The sequence below is a fragment of the Erythranthe guttata genome, chromosome 10, assembly GCF_056151865.1.
Source record: "Erythranthe guttata isolate IM_541 chromosome 10, IM_541, whole genome shotgun sequence".
In the NCBI taxonomy this organism is placed as follows: domain Eukaryota; kingdom Viridiplantae; phylum Streptophyta; class Magnoliopsida; order Lamiales; family Phrymaceae; genus Erythranthe; species Erythranthe guttata.
This window is the reverse complement of record NC_142542.1, coordinates 3,340,221-3,354,541: the sequence shown is the minus strand read 5'-3', so window position 1 is coordinate 3,354,541 and position 14,321 is coordinate 3,340,221. Positions and strand designations below refer to the sequence as shown.

General features: G+C 30.6%; 1 protein-coding gene and 1 long non-coding RNA gene across 2 annotated transcripts; both read right to left on the bottom strand.

The window, feature by feature from the left end:
• Nucleotides 1-1,888: 1,888 nt before the first annotated feature.
• LOC148767295 (uncharacterized) lies at nt 1,889-3,230 on the bottom strand. The gene is made up of 2 exons (XR_016033836.1): nt 2,885-3,230; nt 1,889-2,198 (listed from the first exon to the last, which is right to left on the bottom strand). It is a non-coding gene; the product is annotated as an uncharacterized LOC148767295 (long non-coding RNA).
• A 4,571-nt stretch (nt 3,231-7,801) lies between these two features.
• On the bottom strand, nt 7,802-11,313 carry LOC105960489 (IQ domain-containing protein IQM3). The gene is made up of 9 exons (XM_012984677.2): nt 10,843-11,313; nt 10,507-10,621; nt 10,322-10,387; nt 10,087-10,175; nt 9,624-9,711; nt 9,373-9,519; nt 9,151-9,243; nt 8,921-9,022; nt 7,802-8,482 (listed from the first exon to the last, which is right to left on the bottom strand). The coding sequence occupies exons 1-9, from the start codon at nt 11,109-11,111 to the stop codon at nt 7,985-7,987; spliced, it is 1,467 nt and encodes a 488-aa protein (XP_012840131.1). The 5' UTR covers nt 11,112-11,313; the 3' UTR covers nt 7,802-7,984.
• Between the last annotated feature and the right edge of the window lie 3,008 nt (nt 11,314-14,321).

Here is a 14,321-nt window from a genome sequence, read left to right as displayed (position 1 = left end):
TAAAACATTTTTTCTTTTTCTTTTTTTTAATTAAAAAAAATCAATTTTTAGACGATATTTTTCATTTTTTCTATTTTTTTTTTAAATGAAATTTGAATCCGCATGGAATTCTAATTTTCGATCTGATTTTAATTTCAAAAATATTACATATTTCTCCAGAAGAAACGTTACGATATTAATGTTATTATCCATTTTACACTATACTTGAACAAAAATGAAATTTCTGATGATCGAAAAAAAAAAATCGGTTTAGAGTAATTTTTTTTTTTCATTGCAATTTCTAAAATTCCGATTTCCTTGGGAAATATTATGAGATAGAATTGAAGTTAAGGCAATGTTTGGAAGCGTTTTGGATCTTATTTTGATTTCATTTTGATGAAATATGTTTTGGGGGAATAATTTGAGAATGAAAGTAATGTTTGTTTGTATTTTGGAAGGAGACAAAATACACTGTAGAAGTCAAATCATGTTTAAATGTGTTAGAAAAAGATATTTTTGAAGAAAAAAATTGAAAGATGAAGTGATGTTTATTTGTTTTTAGTGAAGACATTTTTTACTGTAGCAGTCACATTATTTTACTGTAGCAGTCACATCATGTCTGAAGGAGAGAGAAACTTTTGAAATTGTTTTGAGAAAATGATTTGAAAAGTGTAATAAATTTCATTTTGTTTTGGGGAAACAATGAAAACAAAATGGAAATGGTTCCAAACATTGCCTAAGTAATCTGTTCAGATTCAGATTTTTTTTGGGGGTAATTTTAGTAATTATCTTTTTTAACTGGTATATATATATATATATATATATATATATATATATATATATATATATATATATATTAAAAAAGAAAAAAAAAATCACCATCGATGACATAAAGTAATTGGAAATTGACCACATCGACTATACGTAGTGACGAGTTGGAGAAAAGTGGGCCACAAACGTAAAAAAAAAAAAAAAAAGAATATTTATTACTATATATCGTAAAATACGATAATGTAAAGCTAGTGATAATTGGCTACGTCGTAGTCTCGTAGACAAGGCTTTTTAAAGTTGAGTGAGTGGGTCCCACTTGATAAGCAATTGGAAATGCAATGGATATGGTCAAGTTTGGTCGTCCGGACCCCACTGTCTATTGTCACGTGGGCATGTCTTTTTTCTTATTCTTTATTTTTACAACTACTGTTCTATTCTGCCACGTCACTATCATGCCGTAACTTGCCTGACCACATATATATATGATTTAAATTCGATTTTTTTAAGGGGGAATATGCCAAACACCCTCCATTGGGTTTTTTATTCTTGATAAATCCATAATTAATTAATGGTATTTGAGATAAATCCATTGGACTTGAAAACCCATATATACCCCCACTTATTAGTATAATTATTAAACTAAATATTATGGTAAATTAATACCAAATCCCTCCCAAAAATAAATCAATACCCAAATCAATCCCAAGATCAGATTGCAGAAAACCACCCGCCCCTCTTCAATGCCCCACAGCACGGTTGAAGACGTTCTTATTTTTTTTTTATTTTTTTTTTTGGTTTTTTGTTTTAAATTGTTTTTTTTTTCTTATTTATATTTTTTCATGTTTTTTATTTTAAATTAAAAAAATAGTTTTATTTTTATTTTTGTTTTTTCATGGTTTTTATTTTTTCTTATTTTTTTTTAAAATGGTTTTTTTTTTCCTTTCCAATTTTTTTAAATAAAAACCACTCTATATAAACATGAAAACCACTCTGTATAAACAGCTATATAAACATGAAAATCGCTACGTATAACAGTTATTTAACATGAAAACCACTCTGTATAACAACTATGTAAACTTGAAAACCACTCTGTATAACAACTATGTAAACTTGAAAACCACTCTGTATAACAACTATGTCAACATAAAAACCACTCTGTATATACAATTATATAAATATATGTACAAAAGTTATTAAAAACCACTATAAAATTGTTGAAAATCACTATAAATTTATCAAAGACAAAGTCTGGCATTATGAAAACCACTTCGTATAAACAACTATATAACAAACAAAAATAAATGTAAATTCACTCTTCGTAAATCCACTATTCGTAAATCCACTCTTCGAAAATCCACTGTTTGAAACATAAACCACTACTACGTCCATGAAAAAGTGCAAGTCAATACACCACCACCAACAAGGCCGACAAGGGTGGCTATATCAATCTGAATAAGAAAAAAAAAAATTAGCAAATGAAAACCAATTTTCAAAACCAAACCTTGTTGTCACACCATCGTGTCTTCTTTTTAATCATAATTGTTGTTTCCTCATTAATTTTCTGTTTCAAGAGATTTATGCAAATATAGCACCAATATGACTAATTTATGAAGCTTGTCATGGATAGTCCCAATGCCAAAATTTTATACAAGAAAAATTATCCAAGGTGCAATATTAAAAATAACAATATATATAATCATATTGTACAAAACAATATTTTTATATGAAAAAAAAAAGGAAAAAGGAAAAAGAAAACTACAAAAAACTGTGTTATTGAAGAATGACGTGGTGTGGCCACTGAAGCAATTGAATTGGCTGCAAAGAAAGCACTGAGCCATTCTTAAAAACGAGCCTGGTCCAAGCATCAGGTGTATCATAAATTTTTTTCATAAAATAAGAAAGAAAAAGGGTGAGACTCTTGCTGGATTTTTTTGCAGGTAAGTAAATACTCAAACAAAATTAAGAAAATTGAAATTGCTCAAATCAAAGAAATATTGAGAAAGAAAATTGGGGGCGTATCAGAAACGCTGCGGACGGCTTCGGCGACGCAATACAACACGGAGGATCGAGCGCCCAAAACCAAACTCACGCTACCTGGAACAAAGAAAAAAGAAGAGAGGGAAGGAGATCTTACGGGACAGTGGAGAGAAGAGAGAGGGGAGACAACGGAAGTAGAGAAAGAAAAGAGGAGGAGCGGCGGCGGCGGCGGACGCACGGTGAGCGGTGGAGAGAGAGGAAAGGGCGCTGGCTGCAATGGAGAATGAAGAGAAGGGGCAGTGGCGATAGATAGAGAAGATGGCTGGGAGAAATAGAAATTAAAACGAGAACTTAGGGTTTGATAGTGTGGATGGAAATTATAAATTAATATTAAATAAAAGATTATGTAGAAAAAAAGGGTATAATTGTGAAACTATATTAATTTTCATTAATTAAAAATATTTTGGATTTATCATAAAAATAAGTTTTTTTTTTGGACTCCTTGTAATTGGAGAAGGCTAGTGAGGGGTGTTTGTGAAATAATCCCTTTTTTTAATTGGATTAATCTATTATTCAGTAAATAAATATTTAGTCAGATAAAATGTTGCGTTCCTTTGTATTGATTCCACCATTAAAAAATTAAAATTGTTGATTTTTTTTTTTGGTATTATGTCGTCCTGATTTGTAGTTATATATGTAGATAAAATCATCTTTTTTTTTTTCTTAGGACAAGTACTATTTTATTGGTTAGTAGTATTCAATTGTATTGGCTCCTACAATCCTACTATTTTATTTAACAAAATGCAAATGAGTTAGAGCTGGCTCGACAAAACTTCGAACTTCGAGCTCAAGTTCATGAGCTTGAGTATTATTATGAGCTCATCTTTTACTGTTCGATAGTTCCTGAGCTTGCTTCATATTGAAAAGTAAGTTTTATATAGATAATACTCTCTTTGTTCCGCAATATTCAGTTACTTCGAGCCGGCTCGCGAGCTCACGAACAACTAAAAATGAGTTCGGCTCGACTCATCATTAAACTCGACCTCGAAAAATTCGAGTTCGAGTTCGAACTTTTGTCAAGCTGGCTCACCGAGCTCACGAGCCGGCTCGCGAGCTTACGAACAACTAAAAATGAGCTCGGGCTCGACTCATCAGAAAGCTCGAGCTCGAAAAATTCGAGTTCGAGTTCGAGTTCGAACTTTTGTCGAGCCGGCTCGGTTCATTTACACCCCTATGCTCAACTCTTGACCTCATAAAATAAAGCTCTAGCTCGTCAAATTCGATTTGAGCTCCAACTCCAAAAAATCTATGAAGCTCGGCTCGAGCTTTTGACTAGTTCACACTAGGGGTGGTAAACGAGCCGAGCCGGCTCGCGAACTCGACGAGCCGGCTCGACAAAGGCTCTAACTCGAGCTTCAGACGAGCTCGAGCTCGAGCCCAAATTTAGTTGTTCGACAGCTCGCGAGTTGTCTTCTTTTTTTTTTCTTTTTCTTTTTTTAATTTTATTATTATTATTATTATTATTATTATTATTATTATTATTATTATTATTATTATTATTATTATTATTATTATTATTATTATTATTATTATTATTATTATTATTAACTAAATAGTAAATAGTCTATAATAATAAATATTTCTAGTATTTAAATAGAAACAAATCTATATTACTTAAATAATTCATAATAATATAAAATATAATAATAATAATAAAAAAATTAAAAAAATATATAACTAGAGTTCATTATTTATTTTATATATATTTTTTTCCTATAAATAATTTTTAATAAAAAATTAAATGATTTCAATAAATAAATAAATAAAAAATTAAATGTGCTCGAGCTCGAGCTGGCCAAAAGAGCCAAGCTCAGCTCGAGCCGTTCTCACCCCTAATTCACACCCCTAAACCCCTACTTACACCATCTCCAATGGAGATGGGTATGGGCTGGGGTGGGGTGGTAAAACCACCTCCAATGGAGGTGGGTCAAGGGGGTGTGGGTCTAGGGTGGGTAGGTGTGGGGAGCGGGAGAGGGAAGAATCCCTTGAGCTGCCCCCTTCAAGCTCACTGGAAGAGAGCGTGTGATACACGCTCTTTTTTTTTTCTTTTTCTTTTCTCTTTTTTACTTGTTAATTTTATATTTTTTTAATTTTCCTTTTCATTTGTATTTATTTTTTATATTATATCATTATTTTATTTTATTTCAATTATTTAGTTACATAATTTGATATCACATAATTTCAATAAAATCAAAAACTTAATTTGTAAATAAAGACTTTTAATATTTTTGCTTTTATTTCTTTTTCTTTTATTTTATTATTTTCGTTTGAATTATATCTTTTGTATTACTAATTCTATATTTTTTAATTAGTAATAATTATTATTAATTATTAGTTTTTAATAATAATAATAATAATAATAATAATAATAATAATAATAATAATAATAATAATAATAATAATAATAATAATAATAATAATAATAATAATAATAATAATAATAATAATAATAATAATAATAATAATAATAATAATAATAATAATAATAATAATAATTATTATTATTATTATTATTATTATTATTATTATTATTATTATTATTATTATTATTATTATTATTATTATTATTATTATTATTATTATTATTATTATTATTATTATTAGGGCATATTACAAATAAGCCCATCAGTGGGAACTTATTCATATAGAGATCCAGACAATATTCTCCTTTACCAATAAGTCCACACATGGTCCAGATTTATGTAAAGGACTAAAATAACCCCTCTTACTTTTATATGCTCCAATTTCATCCTTAACTTAATTTAACTTCAATTTGACCCCAAATTTCATAAATTATTCAATTTTGACCCAAAACTTTTTTTTTTCACAAATTTTTTTTTTTCAAAAACTTTTTTTTTCCGCCGGATTCCGGCGTTGACTTTTTTTTTTTTTTTTTTTTTTTTTTTTCCGGATTTTTTTTTTCCGGATTCCGGCGGTCAACGCCGGTCTCCGGCGTTGACTTTTAATTTTTTTATTTTATTATTTTTTTTTTTTTTTATTTTTTTTTTTTTCTTCCGGATTTTTTTTCCGGATTCCGGCGTTGACCGGCGGTAAACACCGGTCTCCGGCGTTGACTTTTTTTTATTTTTTTTATTTTATTTTATTTTTAATTTTTTTTTTCTGTAACTTTTTTTTCCGTTTAAACAACAATATTGCTTTGAATGACAGTAATATTAACTATATTACTGTTAAACACAGTAAAAATAACGAAACTATAGTTTAACACAGTGATATTGCTATATTAATCTCTAGCACATTAATATTAACACAACAAAATTCATTATTATTGTATAATAAAGTAATATTACTATGTTGTCCGTTCAACAAATGTAAACAAAATAAAAAAAACCAAAAGAATTAATATTACTGTGAGTGACAGTAATATTATTATAGCAACAGTAATATTACAATAGTAGACAGTAATATTATTACGTTACTCCGTGAATAACTCAAACAAACAAAATATCCAAACAAAAGAATAATATTGATGTGGTTGACATGAATATTACTATAACAAACAGTAATATTACCGTCAACCACAGTAATATTATTGTGTTTACAGTAATATTACAATAATAGACAGTAATATTAATACAAACACCACAAAAAAATAATAATATTGATGTTGTTGACAGTAATATTATTGTGTTTACAGTTATTTTACTGTCAACGACAGTAATATAATTACGTTAACTTGTCAACAAATCAAAAAAAAATAAAAAAAAATAATAATAAATAAAAAAATATAATATTGCATTAATTTACTGTCAACGGCAACACAATTACATAAATGTAATGTCAACGGCAGTACAATTACGTTAATTAACTATCATTGACAGTATAATTACGTTAATTTACTGTCAGTGGCAGCACAATTACGGTCAACGTTTAGCGGCGGACGTGGAAAAACAAAACAAACCAAACAAAACAAAACAAAAAACTTAAAAAAACACTAAAAAAAGAGACCGCCGGAAACCGGCGAAAAAATCCTGAAGAAAAGAAAAGAAAAAAAAAAAAAAAAAAAGAAAAAAGCAAAAAAAAAAAAAAAAAAAAAAAGAAAAAAAAAAAGTCAACGCCGGAGACCGGCGTTGACCGCCGGTCAACGCTGGAAACCGGCGAAAAAATCCGGAAGAAAGAAAAAAAAAAAAAAAAAAAAAAAAAAAATTAAAAAAGTCAACGCCGGAGACCGGCGTTGACCGCCGGAATCCGGCGGCAAAAAAAAAGTTTTTGAAAAAAAAAAATTTTGGGTCAAAATTTAATAATTTGTGAAATTTGGGGTCAAATTGAGATTAAATTAAGTTAAGGATGAAATTGGAGCATATTAAATTATACTCCAAAAAAAAGTCAAAATTGAATTTTTGTGGTCAAAATTGAACTTTTATGGACAAAATTGATTAATTTGGATTACAATTAAGAATTGGGTATAAATGGTTGAGGGTAATATTGGGATATACATGAATGTTTCCTTTAGTTATAATAAATATTAAAGGGATGGGTTTATTGGTAAAAGAGATATGTCCCCTAAACCTAGAATAATAAACATGCTTGGTTGGGGACTTTTGCATAAAAATCCCTTATTATTATTATTATTACGATGAGAGTGGGGGTTTCAAAAAAAATAATAAAAGATCGATCGGTTGGAAACAACGTAGGTAGAGGTCGGGGGAGGGGGAGAGGGAGGGGCTCTCCATTGGAGATGCTCTTACTGGACCAGCTTAAATCATTTCTTTATGTACTGAATGATAACAGAACATTGGCAAAACTAACTTAAATCATAAACAATTTACACAATTTAATATTCCAGATGTATATCTCTATTATGCACATCAACAACAATAGATTGCTAGAATTGATTTAAACAATGGACACCTAAAGTATTTTACTGCATTCATAGGGCTAGTTTTATTTTTCATATATAGTATTTCAAATATGTTAAATAAAAAAAATAAAAAAAAGTAAACAAGAAAGAAACTCAATTGCCTGCAATCATAAGCTACTCAGATTAGAAAAGCAATTCAACAAGAAACAACCTCGATTTTATTAAATTCTAAAAAATCAAGTCTCATATAATTCAACGCTCAACATAACAAACTTCAATGCAATTTTTAAACAATATGGTGTTTGAATTTTTTTGTATTCATCCAAAGCAACCACTAGCCAATAATTACCTCTCACTAAACTGCAGAAATCGCATATTTTAAAGATCGTGAGCTTCTGTGTCGTCATAATTGCCCACATTTGATGGATGAGAAGAGGGCGACACAAGAGCAGCAAGTTTCCTAGGAGTAAACAATGGCGGACGAAGAAATGATCGTGGGGAGAGATTAGTAAATTCCAGTGCCTGAAACCTCAATTCCAGTGGGTAGTCTGCTATACAACCGATTCTTGGGCCTGCACCTGTTGACCATTTAGACGAAAGTTGATCGCCCAATTGGTATGATTTTGCGGCCTTCTTTGAGTTGATTCTTTGCAGTATGGACGTTTTCGGAACGTCTGATTTAGGGCTTTGGAGACCACCGGAGAGAGTTCTTCTGTACTCGATTTTAGTTGCGGGTTTGGAAGCTTCTAGAAGATGGCTATCTGCTTCTTCTTCATTTGGAATCGAATCTGGTAGGGGGGAAACTTCGGAGATTGCCTCTTCTACTGACAAGTTCCCGCTTTCGCTGTTGTCGTAGTCGTCTTTCGCCTTTTGTATCTGGAAAATAAAAAACAAACAGTCAATACACATGATTAAAAGAGAAAAATAAAAAAAATAAAAAAAAACAAGCAAACATGCGGAAGAAAAAAATCATGGACTAACAATTCATGCATTTTCACTAGTGGCGGAAATCGAACGAATCGGATCGGAATTAGCACTTTTGGAAAAATTCCCCTTCTTTTTGGAAGTGAAAAACTAATTCCAAATCCGTTCTAAAAAAACAAAGATCGGAAATTGGAATGAGAAAACTAGTTCCAAAATAAATAAATAAATCGAATTGGAATGTGGAATCTCTAACTTCTTTAGTAATATTATTGATATTATAAGTGTAATTTTCTAAAATCAGGATCTAATATGTATTCCAAGTCCTTTCCAAACAAGAAAATCGGAAATATGGAAATCAGTAAAAGCAGTAACCCGAACTTAAAGGCATACCTCAACTTGATCGAGGTTGACTCCATTTTCTTGTAGAAATAATTTGAAGGTGTCAAGACTGTCATCAGTTGGCTTATAGTGTCCACTATAGGCAGAGATAGACTGGAAAAAAACATACAAATCGCATCAAGTAAAAAATCAACAGACAATTCTAAAATTCTTTCGTAACGAAATCATAAAATTTAAATGAAAAAAAAATAAATAAATAATGGTAATATCATCGACAGTACCTTAAGCACTCCGTCATCTGCTACGAGCCTTCCAGCAGCTAGAGTAGCCCCTCCGGCAAGAAAGCTGGAATGATGGAACAATCCTTTCTTTTTCTGCGGGTAAATTAGAAGTACGGTTTTTCAAAGAATCATTTTTTTGGGAAATAGGAGATAGAAAGAGATATATAGATACATCAAACACGTATGTATTATTTCTACTTAATCGAAAAAAGAGCTTCATACCTCCCCACTGTAGAGTCTGTTAGAAGTGCTCATGACAAAAATCCATTTCGATCCAGCTGATCCTTTGTTTGTATCAAGAGGTTCCCCGGTTAATTTACGCAAAATTTTGCCGCCAACAACCACAAATTCGTAGTGTTCTCTCTCTTTCTGACAAGATCAAATATGAAAAATAAAAATCAATTATATACTCCATTTCAAAATAGAATCGAACAATTGTACCACTATATAATGGAAGTTGTATCGATACATACTGGTCCAAGATACTTGATGCATTGTTTACGAAGCTTTGCCCTCGGGCACTCTTTGAGATCAACCTCTTTGCCATCTCCAAGATCCAGCCTGCAAAAAATTTAGTCCCGAAGTCTTAATTTGTTTTCTAGCTTCACATTACAGCAAATTGTTAATTAATTACAAAATTTTCTCCAACAAGATCTAAATCATTACAGCAAATTGTAAATTAATTAAAAAAAAATCACCAATCACTTCCTCTTAATTCTTTCAAATGAGCTACAAACTTAGCACTTATCTAATCTTATTAGTGTACGATTTTTTAATTTTTTTTCAAATGCTCGTGCCGAGTGATTCGAAATAGTCAACATATTTGACCAAAATGATGGACGACGACTCTCTATTGATTCGACATAGTCAACATGTTTGACCACCTCAAGAAACTGGTTCAAAGCACAATAGTAGGGAAAAAAATATGATTCTGACCAGTAGAAGAAGGGTTGACCGGAACTGGCTTGACACCACTCCTCGTAATAAAGATGTAAGCTGTGCCCGTAACGGTGCCTCGGGTCGATCTACAGTCCGATTTCAAATTCCCAGCAAACAAACATGGTAATTAAAAATTTAAAATACATCTCAAAAATTAAGTATATTACAATAATCAAATGCCCAATTTCCAACAACTAATAATCAAAAGTAATAAAGATATGCAATTTCTTACAGCTTCAATCCAGTGTTGGAAAGCCAACTTTTGTGCCTTGGCATCTTTAGACAGGCCCTTGCCCACCTGTCCACATAATATTTTTAATTTTAATTTTTTTAATAAAATAAACACAATCAGCCAATACAACTCAATTTCACTTTATTGTGTAATTATTGGTATAAACTTGAATTTGTGGGTTTTACCTTAGAAGCATTCAATCGGACACGGTTCCACCGCGAAGCAGCTGATTCCGGCTTCGAGTAGTTGAAAAACGAGATTGTACTGTGATTTAGACGAGCAAAATCTAGCGCTTGCCACCTCCAATAATTCACCAGTAAAAACAAAAATCACCAAAATTAACAGAGAGAGGAGATTATAATAAAGGCAAAAACAATTAATTACACTTTTCCTAATTAAATATTTCCTGCATGTTTGTGAATCGGTAAAATTAAGTGCATCAAAAAAGATAATGTAAACAAAAAATCGTGATTTTGTCGTCATTAAACATAAAAAAAAAATGGCAAGAAAAAATTAATTACCAGAGTTCTTCAGCCACCACGGCGGTGTCGGCTAACATGCGCCGAGTACGATAGCTCCGATAAACCTTCTGAAGTTTCATCGCCGCAGTGGACGTGCATCTCGCCGGAGGAGCAGCGGCGTCGTTCAATTTACGCGCCGTTTGATCAGTCTCTTTCGGCAGCGGCGGAGCCTCCTCTGAAGATCCGGATATTTCGGAAAACGAAAAGGCGGTAGCACTGAGGGAATTTTTGAGATCGAAATTGGAGAGGATGTGAGACTCGACCTCCATTGGAGAATCAGAAGTTCGGTAAAAAAAATAAAAATGGAAGCAGATTCAGTGAGTTTTAGAGAGAGAAAGTGAAGACGGGATGATGAGGGGTTTTGTATGCATTAGTGGATTTTCCCGGTGAGCCTACCTGTATGTATCATCTTATTTATTATTGTTTCCTCTCACTCGCGACAATTTGGAAGTCTTAGCACGCGCGTTTTTACTGGTCCAATGAATGCTTTGAATTCAAATCCGGAATAATTACAATTTTCACCCCTCGTGATTCCACATTTGGTCCTCCATGTTCATAAAAAAACACATTTAGTCCCTTATAGTTCGTCAGTTAAGGCAATAATGAACACACACTTGATTTCATTAGTACTAACGGAAAATTCACGTAAATGACTAAAATTGTTTAATTTTTAAAATATGAGGAACGAAATGTGTTTTTTTGTAAATATAAAGAACCAAATACAAAATCGGTGCAAACACAAGGGATGCATACTGTATGTTTCCCATTGGCAACGTTTTTTCAAGTCAAATTTGTCCAATAAATTATAATCTCGTGAGGGTGCAAACGAGAAAGTGCAATAGTTTAGTTATTTAACAACTTTTTGTTAATTATATTCTTAAGTATCAAATATAAATTATTGATTTGAAATGTATTTGTGTGTGTGTTCATACTTAAATAACTAAACAATATCTAACATTATCACCGCAGCTTGATTTATTTAATGAATACCAACCCAAAAATAAATAAACAAATTTGCAACTATGAACCACCACACTGATTGCTAGAGTGCTTCCATTTAACCACTATTTGATTACTATAAAATCAATTATTTTTCTTATGTTTTTTGTCTTATGTTGTTTGATGTACTTAAGTTTATTTTACTTAATATTACTATCAAATACACCAATCAGCTCCATTTGGTTGACAAGATAAGATTAGTCAAAATAAGATAAAATATATTAATGAAACTCAATTATTTTATCATAGCTCGCGACGTCCAATAAAAAAAATTCACTAAAAGGCAAGATAAGCCAAGATAAAACAAGATAAACCATGATTATATAATTTTGGCGGAACGACCGAGCAATTTATTGGGATACCAAACATCAAATTAAGTTCAACTATTTAGTTAATCATGACTTATCTTGGCAGCCAAACGAGACCTTCAGTATATTAACTTTATCCCGAAAGCTTTATTCAAGTATAAAAAGAATTGTATAACAATTTAATATAACAAAAATCTCCATGTTAGTTTATTAAGATGACTCTCTGTTCAAGAAAATCGATTCATCGATTAATTTTCGAAGATTAACTATATGAAATCAAATCTTAAAGAAGGTAAAGGTATAATATCAATCACATAGATACATCAATTTCTACGATTCAAAATTTACTAAATTCTTATATTTATGACATTTCACTAAAAGTAGATGAATTTGGAATAGAAAATTTTACTATATGACATCAATTTAAGTCGGTATACTATTAAGGGGTTTTTGTGCATAAGTTCCCACCCAATCATGTTTATTATTATAGGTTTAGGGGTTATATCTCTTTCACCAATAAGCTCATCATTTTAATATTTATTATAAATAAAGGTAACACTCATGTATATCCCAATATTACCATCAACCATTTATACTCAATTCTTAATTGTAACCCCAATTTACTCAATTTTGTCCACAAAAATCCAATTTTGACCACAAAAATTCAATTTTGACTTTTTTTTGGAGCATACTTTAATATGCTCCAATTTCATCATTTAACTTAATTTAATCTCAATTTGACACCAAATTTCACAAATTATTCAATTTGACCCAAATTTTTTTTTTCAATTTTTTTTTGCCGCCGATCTCCGGCGTTGACTTTTTTTTATTGTTTTTTTAAGTTTTTTTTTGTGTTTTTTTTACGTCCGCCGCAAAACGTTTACCGTAATTGTGCCGTCACTGACAATAAATTAACGAAAATATACTGTCAATGACAGTAAATTAACGTAATTGTACTGTCGCTGACAATACATTTATTTAATTGTGCTGCCGTTGACAGTAAATTAATGTAATATTATTTTTTTTTGTTTTTTTTTTGTTTGATTTGTTGACAAGTCAACGTAATTATATTACTGTCGTTGACAATAAAATAACTGTAAACACAATAATATTACTGTCAACAACATCAATATTATTATTTTTTTGGGTTTTTTGTTTTGTTTGAGTTATTCACGGAGTAACGTAATAATATTATTGTTTATTATTGTAATATTACTGTAAACACAATAATATTACTGTGGTTGACGGTAATATTACTGTTGTTATAGTAATATTGCTGTCAACCACATCAATATTATTATTTTGTTTGGATTTTTTGTTTGTTTGAGTTATTCACGGAGAAACATAATAATATTACTGTCTATTATTGTAATATTACTGTGGTTGACGGTAATATTACTGTTGTTATAGTAATATTACTATCAGTGACAGTAGTATTAATTCTTTTCGTTTGTTATTATGTTTACATTTGTTGAACGGTCAACATAGTAATATTACTCTATTACACAATAATAATGAGTTTTGTTGTGTTAATATTACTGTGTTAGAGATTAATATAGCAATATTACTGTGTTAAACCGTAGTTTAGTTTAATTTGACTGTGTTTAACAGTAATATAGTTAATATTACTGTCAATCACAGCAATATTGTTGTTTAAACGGAAAAAAAAAGTTACAGAAAGAAAGAAAAAAAAAGTTTCGAAAAAATCAACGCTGGAGACCGGCGTTGACCGCCTGTCAACGCCGGAAACCGGCGGAAAAGTCCGTAAGAAAAAAAAAATTAATAAAAAAAATTGAAAAGTCAACGCCGGAATCCGGCGGGAACAAAAAAGTTTTTGAAAAAAAAAAGTTTTGGGTCAAAATTGAATAACTTGTGAAATTTGGGGTCATCTTAAATAAAGTTAAGGATGAAATTGGAGCATGTTAAAGTATGAGGGATTATTTTAGTCCTTTACAAAAATCTGAATCATGTATGGACTTATTGGTAAAGGAGTTTTTTGTCTGAATCTATTTATGAATAAATATCCATTGATGTGCTTATTTGTAAAGACCCCTACTGTTAAATATGCATATATATTATAAATTATATTTATAGTGTTTGAATAAAATATTTAATCTTCACGATTTACAATTTATTATGATTTAAGATTGTATATTTGATAAAATAATTTTC

Bases quoted from the DNA above. Each gene is read 5' to 3' on its own strand.
- LOC105960489 (XM_012984677.2), bottom strand. From the start codon at position 11,111: ATGGAGGTCGAGTCTCACATCCTCTCCAATTTCGATCTCAAAAATTCC. The intron at 10,176-10,321 runs GTAAGAAATTGC...ATCGGACTGTAG, and splicing joins TCCAACACTGGATTGAAGCT to ATCGACCCGAGGCACCGTTA. The intron at 9,712-10,086 runs GTCAGAATCATA...AATTTTTTGCAG, and splicing joins GGTCAACCCTTCTTCTACTG to GCTGGATCTTGGAGATGGCA.